The sequence below is a fragment of the Acartia tonsa genome, chromosome 13 (assembly GCF_053477335.1).
Source record: "Acartia tonsa isolate MP-2025a chromosome 13, ASM5347733v1, whole genome shotgun sequence".
In the NCBI taxonomy this organism is placed as follows: domain Eukaryota; kingdom Metazoa; phylum Arthropoda; class Copepoda; order Calanoida; family Acartiidae; genus Acartia; species Acartia tonsa.
This window is the reverse complement of record NC_137272.1, coordinates 6,825,881-6,837,838: the sequence shown is the minus strand read 5'-3', so window position 1 is coordinate 6,837,838 and position 11,958 is coordinate 6,825,881. Positions and strand designations below refer to the sequence as shown.

At 33.5% G+C, this 11,958-nt stretch overlaps 1 protein-coding gene across 5 annotated transcripts in view; it reads right to left on the bottom strand.

Annotated features, from left to right (window-relative positions):
* Positions 1–3,370: 3,370 nt before the first annotated feature.
* Positions 3,371–11,958, bottom strand: part of LOC145304306 (uncharacterized) — a 42,622-nt gene continuing 34,034 nt past the window's right edge. For 3 of the 5 annotated variants that reach the window (XM_080146170.1, XM_080146171.1, XM_080146172.1), the window contains exons 42-51: positions 11,680–11,907; positions 11,191–11,266; positions 10,863–10,971; positions 9,414–9,472; positions 8,921–8,995; positions 8,452–8,508; positions 7,616–8,094; positions 7,173–7,257; positions 6,256–6,326; positions 5,753–5,867 (exon numbers count right to left, since the gene is read on the bottom strand). In XM_080146170.1, the coding sequence (XP_080002296.1) occupies positions 5,768–5,867; positions 6,256–6,326; positions 7,173–7,257; positions 7,616–8,094; positions 8,452–8,508; positions 8,921–8,995; positions 9,414–9,472; positions 10,863–10,971; positions 11,191–11,266; positions 11,680–11,907 (1,339 nt within the window). In that variant the 3' untranslated portion in view covers positions 5,753–5,767. Of the gene's footprint in view, positions 4,138–5,752; positions 5,868–6,255; positions 6,327–7,172; positions 7,258–7,615; positions 8,095–8,451; positions 8,509–8,920; positions 8,996–9,413; positions 9,473–10,862; positions 10,972–11,190; positions 11,267–11,679; positions 11,908–11,958 lie in introns of those variants that run through there. The other 2 variants (XM_080146173.1, XM_080146174.1) reach the window with 1 other exon arrangement.

The following is an 11,958-nucleotide window of genomic DNA, read 5'->3' as shown; positions in this document are numbered from 1 at the left end:
CCATTTCTAGTAATGTTTTTACTCAACTAGATGGACTATAAATTGATGTTCACCCCCAAAACATGACAACTAATCAGTGGCGTGCGAAGCACTTTGTCTAGGGGGGGGCATTTTGAAGATTTTGTAAAATTTTGCCCCCCCCTAAATCAAAGTGCCCCGGGGGGGCACTTTGCTTTAGGGGGGGGCATTTTGATTATATATACTAATCTTAAATAAGGGCGTTTTAAGGGGTGGGATTATTTGATTATGGGCCTTCTAGTCCTTATCCCTTCTTCCCCATCCCTTCCCCCATCCCTATTTCCCGTTTATATCCCCTATCTCTTCCCCCCCCATCTCTTCTCCCCCATCCCTTCTCCCCACCCTGCAATGACCAAAGGGAAGGGAGCTAGAAAGCATCTTCGAAAAAAAAAGTACAGAATATAATTTAACCTCCCCCCCCCCCCACCACAAAACATTTTTTATGGGTGGAAGGGGTGTTATAAAATCTCAGCAGGAAGGATGAATAACCCCAATAAAAAAAAATTGGGGGGGGAAGAGATAAAAACACTCATTTTGGAAATAATTTACCAAAAATCAACCTAATATGTAAAACTGATTTTAAATATTTCTTTATTGTATGACAACAAGGATGACAACATCTTTAAGTAGCAAAGCACAAAAAATCATTAATAAGAATACAGACAAGTAGATTTAAAGAGCATCTGTTGAAATAAATATACATTTTAGGTAGAAAAAGTCACAAATCCTTTTTCCTGCATATTGTGTGATGACAGTCAAAGTAAATTACATACTGGATGCTTGAAACAGCAAGAAATTTTATTTTTTCTAATTGGTATTTCGTTCGCGGCGCAGCCGCGCAAATGAAATTTAGATTTTTTGTGGCTAGCAAAAGTTTACAAAGGGGTTGTAATGTTTAATTCTTTCTCAGTTTGCCTTCTGGTTCCAGGTAAATACGTTTTAATTTATTGTTTTGTAAAAATAATTTGATAATCCACAAAAAAATGTATCGTACCATAAAGACCAAAGATATAAAGAACTATGTAAAAAATAAAAAAAATTACTTGTCCTTTCATCTACAGATATAAAAATCTCTTAGAAATATGGAAAAATTTGGGGTATAGTCTCTTTTGTGGCAACGCCTCTTAAGGGGCATTTCGTCGTATTTCCATAGTAGCTTTTAATAGGTTATTCTAGGTTAAGTTAGGTCAGGTGATTTCCCCGCAGGGTTAGGCAATTGGCCCCGCAGGAGCTATAAATAGGGGAAAAGCTATTGTAAAAATACGACGAAATGCACCTTAAGAGGCAATGTTACAAAAGGGACTATACCTGAAATTTAAAAGATACAAAAATAGCCAAAAACGTCCTGAAAAGCAGTCCGACATCCATGAATTTTTAATAGTTAATTATACTCCATAATGATGGGAATGTTAACATTAAGTTTTAGCCTTCTATCTTTAATTGCAGTTGAAAAAGTCACATTTCCCCCTTAGCATTACGTACTGACAGCCATAGTGAATTATAGAGAAGCTAAAAAGTTATATCAACATATCCTACCCTCTTTAAATGGCACTTTAAAACTCTGTTAATTTTTCATTAAGTAGTGTTTCTAAGGATTTATAAGGGCAGTGCGTGAAGCGCACCTAAAAATATTTACTTCCCCTTTGAACTAAAGTCAATTAAAGACAACAAGAGTGGCGTATTTGATCAAGTTAGGAATATAGAGTGTAGTTAGTTTTAAGGGTTTTTAATGAAAATTGCCATAAAAAAACATGTCTTTTTGTAAGGGTATGTAAACAAAAAAAATAATAAACTTATCCTGAAAATAATATGACATCATATATAGTTATTCATTTAGACAGACATACAGTGTTGAGAAAAAGGCTTAGATAAATATCAACGCTGTTTCTTTTTTATATAAAATAACTTTTTGATTAAATATTTGTTGTTCACAAATGATTTTATAGAAATAAAAACAAAATATACAATGCATGTGATAAAAAGCAGAAACCATTTGGAAGTGCGCGAAGCACAATTTTTTTTCTTCAAATATGCAGGGAAGGAGGGGTTTTTGGGCTATTTATTACACTAATTCCAAATAATTCATATAAAATTTTCTTATTCGTTGGCTCAACAACTTTGGGGACTTTAATGGAATTTTGATTGGTTGGTTAATTAAGTCGAGTTTTCATACATTTCATCCACTAATTGTAATCTATATAAGGGGTAATTTTGTGTATCATCATTGGGGATGTACAAAATTTCTTTGGTAAAAAGTTTATATTATACCAAATAAAATACTTCCTATTACCTGGTTTGTTATGTTCAGTGAAAAAAGATTATAACCTAATTTCTACACTGATTAAAAAATTTGGTAAGGTTAAATGAATATTAACTGTCTGTTTGGCGCGAAGCGAAGGGGGGGGGGGCAAAATGGGGCATTTTTCAACATTTAGGGGGGGGGCAGGGGGGGGCGTTTTGGTCGCTAGGGGGAGGCGATTGCCCCAAATGCCCCCTTCGGTTCGCACGCCACTGCAACTAATTGCTGTAGATTGAAATCATTGGTGGAAAAGTAAAGTCAAACAATCAAGATGTGATGGAAGTCCCCAAAATTTAAAGTTTGGGACCAGTAAGATTTACAGTTTAATGTCATTTCCTCTCTAGTAAAAGACGAGAAGGCATAAAACTCATTTTATAGTTTTATAAAAAAAAATCAAGCGCTTATCAGAATGTGGAACTTGTAGTTAACACATTCCAAAATTTGGCAGAATCTTAAAAGCTTGGAACTCTAATGATAACACAATATTCTCGCAATAAAGATAGGTAAAGTTTCTGTAGATTAGAATTATTAAGGTAAATATTTTAACACTTAATGCTTGTTCAACCCAGATATTTTACTTCCCCAAAGTTTTAAGCCACACTTTGGGTACCAGTTCAACTTACAATCCAATACAGGGGTGTATATTCAGAAAAATTGACCCTGCTGAGAGGGGGGGGGGAGGGGTAAAAAATAAAAATATTGGGTTGGGGGGAAAAAATGCAAAAATTAAGAGAACTGAAAGCATTTTTTCCATTTCCTCTTTGATGAAAAAATAACTAGAAGAATATGTGGGAGGGGGGATAATACGAATAAAATAGAGTTTTGAAAATATTTTTCCACTTTATCCCCTTCCTTGCTGGAAAAAACTGGAGGGGAAAAAATCAAAAAATTTTGCAGCAGGGGAAAAACTATGAATCTTGTGCAGAATATACAATACACCCCTGATCCAATGTCCCCTCCCTGATCAATACAATCTCATGTTTGTAATACCCATCTAACAATTAAATATCTGAAACAAAAACATTAAAATAATGGAATTAATAAATATAACAATTTAAAATGAAATAAAGATATATTGACAAAATATGGCCAATTTTTATAAAAACTTAGTATACACACACACACAAGTAGAAAACAATAAGAAATAATTTACAATATTTATTTTAATTACAAGTTTATTATTATTTATATTTTATTATTTACATTCATATTTTTCTTCTTTCAATATTACAAAATAAACATTTTTTTATCTTTATTCCATTTAACTGGAATACTTTTATCTTCCTCATACAAAAAGACTTAAATTGATGGTTTTTTAAAATAAAAAGCTTTTTTTGTGTTCATCCCACTGTTTAGTTGAAAATAACTTACATATAAATGCTTTTTGTACACTGTGAAACAAATTAAAAATTATTGATCAGAATTTCTTAAGAAAACAGAAAAAATACATGACTTCAATGTTTAAATGATCTATATATTATTATGTCTAATGATTAAATTTTAAGTTTTATTGTTTTTTTCCATAGTTTATAAATATGAAATGAAAAACTTAAAAATAAAATAAATAAATACAAGATTATTTTAATCTATTGGTAATTATTCTAGAATTATTAATGGCTTTTAAATATTATTGGTGTATTTGAAATAAACAGATAATTATTATCACTGCAGCCAATCTCGGAATTTTCTTCAAAATAAAATGGCGGATTTTTCCTTCAAAAAAGTTGCGCATTTTTCTTCTTCTACAAATCAAACATTCTCTTGGCTTTTCTAACTCTTCCAGATTGAGACAATCCCTTCATGTAATCTGGAGTATCAACCTGAAATAAAAATAGATTAATTCAGGGATCTAGGGGATAAGACAATGGCCGATAAATTGATGTACATCCCCAATCATACCCTTCTGTATATTACAATCAGTGGTTGAAACTTTTGGACCCTCAACTTAATAAACCAACCAATCAAAATTCATTAAAAGACCCCAATGTTGTTTAGCCAACGATTAGGAAAGAGTTATTAAAAAACTTTGGGGACTAGTGTCCCCTCTATATATGGGAAAAGACAATGGATGATAAAAACAATGCTTAAATTGATTTATAATTCATTGTCATTTTACCCCACAAAATATTTTATTTGTTATGTTTTTACATATTGTAAATCTACCAAAGAAAGGTAGGGATAAATATTTTAAAGATCTCGTAAATTGATGTTTGAAAATTATTTTTGTTGAAATCATGGAAAGATAAATACAGCGTTTAGAATCAGGTTTTTATTAAATAAATTTCAATAACATTTGTTTCCAAATTTTTATTCATTTTTTGGTATTCAGCAAAATTTCGGCCATTGGCTTCAACATTAATTACGAGATATCTACAACAGTCACCCCTAACTTTATATAAAATGGGAAAAAAATCTAAACTACATACAAATAAGAGAACCATGCATGTTAAAACAAAATGCTTAAGGCTAGTGTTAAGTTGTCAAGCTAAAGAGGATTATCCACGAACAAGAGCAAGTGATTCTAAGTATCTTCCAGCATTGACCCATAGAATTTTTTTAGTAAATATACTAGGTTTATGTTTAATATTTGCTTTATCGACTAAAAAGTTTTATATGAAAAAAACTTTGAAATGTTAAGCATTGTTTGGTGCACTATCATCGAATGTTTTGATGAGTTCAAACTGTTGTTTAAAATCTTTGACACAAAAGTATATTATTGTGATTAAAAATGTATATTTAGAAAAAGGGTTGGTAACTTGTAAACAGTTTAATTAATGTACTTTTGCAGTTTACAACATTTGATGCTTTTCTGCAGTGTTATTTTATTTTGTCCTTTGAACTCAACAAAGCATTTAATGATATTGCTTTAAAAGTTGATTTACATTTCAAAGTTTTTTTCATAAAAACCATGGTAAAACCTAACTTTTTAGTCGATAAAGCAAATATTAAACATAAACCTAGTATATTTACTAAAAAAATACTATGGGTCAATGCTGGAATATGCTTAGAATCACTTGCTCTGGTTCGTGGATAGTCCTCTTTAAATTATATAAATATGTTGAGGTGCACTATCCCTGTAGTGTGTACCTCCTGGTTGTATACCTCCTCGTCTGTGTCCTGACCATTCATGTGAATCTTGGAGTGCAGTTTATATGTGGCCTGACCGTGTCATAACATACTTACAATTCTGGTATCTAACGGGAAAAGACAATGACCGATAAATTGATAAACATCCCCAGTGATGATACATAAAATTACCCCAATTGTATATGAAAATTAGTGGCTGAAACGTTTGAACACTCAACTTAATGATCCACTTAAGTCCCTAAAGTTTTAAGACCAACGAATAAGAAAACGTTTTAAGAAAAATAAGTTAAAACAAATTTCCAAAACCAAAGGACTAACTACATATGAATGAAATAACTAATACATGCAGAAATTCAAATAAAATCAAGATCTAATAATATGTTTAGAAAATGTGATTTGTAAGTTTTCCTTGTTTGGAAAAGATTTCCCACACATGTTGCAATTAAATGGCATCGGTCCTCTGATAATCATTATATACTTGTCTTTTTAAGTTTGCCATATTATTGACATAAGTAGCGTAGTTTCTCTTACATTTCAGGGATCAAAAGTGATAAGACAATTGCCGATAAATTGATGTAAATCCTCAATGATGATACACAAAATTACCCCTTCTGTAGATTAAAATTAGTGGTTGCAACGTTTGAAAACCCAACTTAATTATCTAGCCAATCAAAATGCATCAAAGTTGTTAAGCCAATGAATAAGAAAACGTTATTAAAAAACGCAGAGGACTAGTGTAATAAACAGCCCAATGTATCCCTGGCTTCAAATAGAGGTTGAAAAAGTAAGGCCATAATAATAAATTAAGAAGATATATTTTAATGAAATTAAGACATGCATATTAATTCCTGTGAATACTCATGTGCTTTGTAAAGGTTTCTTCTTGCAGATTTATATTGCAAACATCACAGTAATATGCGGACTAAATAACATTATTTTTGTAGCGCAACTACTCTACTGCAGAGGTTTATATTCTGCATGAAATCACCTGCTAAAGCTAAAGGGGAGTGGTTTAAAAAAATAAATAAAATAAAAATTACTAAAACATTTTTCTAGTTTTTTTTGTGGGGGGTGGAAACTAGGGGGGGGGGTAATTAAATATTTTGCAGCCGGGGAAAAAAATTAATCTTGTGCAAAATATACAGTTATGCTCTACATATATCTTGTTTTTGTCATCGTATTTTAACGACAATAATTTAGATAAGGCCTTTTTTCAGAATGAATACTAACAACTTTTGAATATCATTATCCTTGTTAAAGATTCTCAATGCAAGGAAAACTAACAAATTGGGAATTTTAAATAGCAGATAAAAGGTATATATTCCATAACCTCAAACTAAGAGAAATTGCACATAAAGAAAAACTATTTTGCATTCAACTTTTATCCTTAATATTGCTTCAGTATATTTGTTGAAAATAATAGCAGTAAGTTTTCTATAAGCGCAATTATATCTTTATACTACTAACAATAAATAACAAACATGCATTAAATTACAGGTATATCTTTTGTCTATCTACATAGGTTAACTAACTTTAATAATGTTAATATAATATTAAGATGGGAAGTTTGTCAAGTTAGTGGTTGAAACGTTTGAACTGAACACTCAACTTAACCAACCAATCAAAATTTACTGAAGTTCCCAAAGTTGTCAACGAATGAGAAAACGTCATTATAAAACTTTCATCACTAGTGTAATAAACAGCCCAATGTCCCCTTTCACCCTGACAAACTCTCCACTCAATCCAAGGATGAACACGTGTTATTTACCTTCACTTCTGGTGTGGCATAACTTTGTCTTTTTTTGGATTTCAAGCCTCCATCTTCGTCATCCCGTTTTCGTTTCATTCTTGTACTAAAATTTTTAAAAATTTATGGCACTTATTGTGTGAATTACTAAATATTAACATACATCTTATTATATAAAGTAGTAGGATTTTTGTCTAAAGCTTAAGATTTCAATAACTAAACTACTGAACCAGTTGAGTTCTTTATTTTATGGAAGCTTCTTACAGTCCCCTGGATTGTTTAAGCTATTTAATTTTCGAATACAGAGCTCCTAGATGCTAGAACTGCATCCGTTTGTAGTTTATGCACTGTGTGAATGCATTTTGTTGAAATAATTAATGAGGAAAAACGCTGGGGATTCCATGTGGTTAAAGGAAAATAATGCTACAGAGACTACGTATTGTTAATTGTAATTAAATTTTTACCTTGGATCAATTAACCTCCGTTGGATTGGGCCACCGCCCTGCAAAATCTTGGACAGCTTCATGCCTCGCTGCTTGTCCGGACTGACCCCAGCCTCCAGTGCGTCCAGAGCCTTCTCATCCATGCTCTCCAGCTCCTCCAGATCCAGATCCAAGGTGTCTACGAGGTCCAGGTTCAGCGAGGCCAGCGACTCCATCTCCTGGGTAAGTTCCGTGGTGGTTTGACCGATAGCAGAATCGCCGTCCGCCGAAACTAATTCTTTGGACAGCTGTGTATCTCGTTGTCGCACTACGGCCGAAGCTGCCGACGAAGTTTGGCTGCTGCTGGCGGGTGTTTGTTGCAGCGCCCCAGCTGGGCTGCCGCCGCCGGCAGCTGTCACCAGCTTTCTGGAGACGGCGGGAGGTGTTGTGGCGCCCGGGGCCGCCGTGGAACGGGTGGATGTGGTGGCGTCACTTGCGGGACTAAGCGTGCTTTCACCATCCTAGTAAAATAGAAAGTAAAGCAAATAAATAATTGGATCATGGAAAGAAAGTGGTGTTCGTCATATTTTCACAGTAGCTTTTGATAGGTAAGGTAAATGTTAATGATTGCCCCGTAGAGATAGGAAATTGGCCCCACAGGGACTAAAAATAGGAGAAAAGCTTCTGTGAAAATACGACGAACCCCGCTTCTTCGTTTTCTTATGTTTCTGAAAAAAAATTAAATAATTTTCAATTATTTAATTAAGATAAGGTAGAAATTATGACTCAATTATTACACTAAAACGGAAGGGATAGAATTGCGTATAAATATGGTTATGTAATAGAAAACTAGGTTATTAATAGTAAAACAAACAAACCTGTTCTAAAGGCTTAGTGGGGGTTGTACCGGGTAGTTTTACAAGTCCTGTATCAACCTAAACAAAAGATAAATATATTATACAAGAATAATATTGCTACTTCGAAGGTTGACTTTACTAAAATTAATATGTTTTGGTGCTTTCACAAAAAGTATCTAATTGTTAAGCACTGAAGACCCCTTTCCTTTATTTTTGAAATAATGTCTAAAATACGGGGGGAGGGATTTGTTTTCTGTTACTTTGTTTATTACTTAAGGTCAGGTTAGGTTCTATTAGACACTGGGTAGCGCCGCAGGGTTAGTGCACCCTTACAGGGATAGAGGAAAACCACATGCCACCCTCAACAAATTCAATTTATTTATAAATTGAGATGGGGCTTTATCAGTGCTCAATAGCCAATTTTTAACGAAAAATTGCGAGAAAAAATTGCTTAAAATTTATTATTTAAAAATGGTGTAAGTTGTTATACCTCTGAGATCCTAAGTGTGCTAGGTATTCTTACAGGTCCCTCTTCCTCTCCAGATAAAGACTTGGGAATGGGTACCTAAACATTTATACAAATATCAAGAAAAACCTATATATATCAGGATACATAAAATCTTTAACAAGAATGATAGGTAACATCCATAAAAGCAAAGCTCTGAAACGGTATTCCAAAAAAACAGATGACTAAGATATAATGCCAATTAAAAAAATGTTGTTAAAAAGGTTAAAAATCAATATGTTTTAATGGACATACAAATTTCTGGAAAAGATTATAGAGTTGCTACGCTTCAAATTGTTTATAACTGTTATAGGTATCATCATGCAAAGTTTGAAATCGATGGAAATTTCTAAAATGTCTAAATTAACGTTAAGAGCTAACCATTCTAGCCTAACTGTCCTCGAGTCAATATCATTATTATCCTTCTATGTCTAATGTTTATGTATCTAATAATCTATCAATCTATCTAAATATTTACCTCAGTACTACAAGTGGTAGACACTTCTCCAGTTTCTGTTAAATTAGCCACTATTGTACCTAAAAGGAAACACAATGTTACTTGCATAGGCTTTGCATTGGCCCTGAGTGAAAAGGGCTTTAGGACCTTTATTCGTCCAGGGGGGGGTTTAATATTAAAAAATATAGGGGGGGGGGGGGGGGGTAGTTTGTACAGTTATAGGAAATAAAAATTCGGTACCAAATTTTGCCCTGGCCGTTGGGGCTTGTTTTTATAGTTATCAACCTAATTCTTTTTGTAAGCCCTCTTATATGATTGGATATACCTGTAAAATTTTGTAAATTGAATTTTGTGACTTTCCCTCTAGGGGCTAGTGGGGCAAAAGACCCCCCGAAACACTAAAATTTTAAGTTATGAGCTTATTTTAAAGATATCGAGCTGATTTTTTAAATGGAACCTTTTATTACATAGATGAGTTGATTAGCCACCCCATATTTCATTTTTGCACTTTACTTTTAGGGGCTTTTGGAGTAAAACAACCCCCCCCCCCCCAAATAAAAAAGGGGGGAGGCGGAAGTGACACTTTTTAAAATCAAAACTAAAAGTCAAAGGAATTCTACTAAATAAAGAGTTACAGCTCTGAGATTTGACATAGCAGTTGCTTTTAAGATGTACGATATGGAACTGTGAAGAAATAGCATCGGAACCGCCACTCCCGCTAAAAACTGTCGATTTTTTTGCCTTTTCTCGCCAAATTCAAATATAAAGAACGACATAAAGGTCAAAAGCTGCGCTGCAAATGCAGGAGAAGAGAAGTGTGGTTTTACTAGAAGTATGACGCCGTTCAATATATTTACACCTGACACTTTTTTTAGTACTGACATATTTGAAGTGTAAAGTGAAAATATAAGAGAAATATTTATTAAAACAAAGTTTATCTCAAATGATTGAAAATTGTCTAATTTGGCGAGAAAAGGCAAAAACAAAATTCGGCGGGAGCAGCGGTTCCACCGCCGTGTCTTCACAGTTCCATAATGTACCTCTCTAAAGAAAATGCCATACCAAATTTAAGAGCTGTAACTCTTGATTTAGTTGAGTTCCTGTGACTTTTAGTTTTGGTTTCAAAAAGTGTCACTTCCGCCCCCTCCCTTTATAAGTTTTGAGCTTACATGCCCCTAGAGGTAAGGGTAAGAGAGCTTACAAAAAGAATTAGGTTGATAACTATAAAAACAAGCCCAAACGGCCAGACTCCCCCCCCCCCCCCCCTATTAACTAGTTTCTTTTAAACAACTATCATTATATATTTTAGTGATGTTTTTATGATAAAATTTTTTAAGTTTACAGCAGCTTGCTTAAAAATAATAATTCAAACAAAATAAAAATCATTTATCAATAAATTAGGATTTAAAACTACTCTTCAACCTTAAGCACTTACACACACAAATAGAAAACATAAAAATTATGTTTTACCTTTTGGAAGCTTGTAAGTTTGAAGTTGTTTACTCTGCTCCGTTTCATCCTTGTTTTGTGGAGCTGACTGTTGAGAGGAAAGTTTCAAGGAATTGTTAGTGAATTCGTCCTAAAATAAATATTTTGTTAATACCACCACAATTAAGACAATATTAGGTTAGGTATATTTTTGAACTCAAATTTTCAAAATTGAAAAAAAAAATTCTAAGCGGATATTTCCGGATAATTTTGTTTGATCAAAATTGTGGTTATTAAAATTTATCGACCATTGTCCTATCCCTTAAGATCCCTGGCCTTGATGGATAAGAATTAAAGAATTGAGACCAACCTGTAGATCCGAGAAAACTTCTTCATTTTGATTTTCCGATGATTTCGCGGGTTTACTTGTGTCTGAGGAATTTGATCTAAACATATAATAAATCCTTATAATAAAGTAACAGGATGTGTTTCTGTCTGTTTGTACCAAAGGATCTCGTTAACCGCTGACGCGACATGGATCTCCTTTACAAGGTAGCTTCTCATTGGTCCTGTGAAGAATTATAACTATTTTGGTAGTGGGTACCACCTCCCTCCCAAAAGAAAACGAATCGCTTGTCTAATAATATTTAATACAACCTTTCATACTTTGCATACTGATTTTAAAAAACACTTACAAACACTTCAATGGATAAAATACATTAGGACATCTTTCATTGAAATCATTAAAAATATACTTTTTATTATATTTTTTACATTATAAAAGGAGGATAGTTAAATTTTCACAGCCGGACGTTTTGATTTTCCCCTGACCAATAATCTAAAAGAAATAAAACCTTACCCAGGTTCTGGTTCTGAGCTGTTGATAAAGTTGGCAATGTCCTCCAGGGTTTCAAAATCCGTGTCTTCCTCCCCACCCGCAGCAGTTTGGCCAGCTGCGGATGTTGTCGACGTTTTGGCGGCTGCCGCGGTCGGCGAGGAGACGAAAGTGGTTGCAGCTGCCGCAGTTTTTGTGGCGCCGGTTTCGTCCATGGATGCGGCAGCTTTACTGCTGGCTCGCAATGCTTCCCTGAAATTGGTAAAAATATTATAAAGAGTAATAAAAATTTTTAAAATCTAT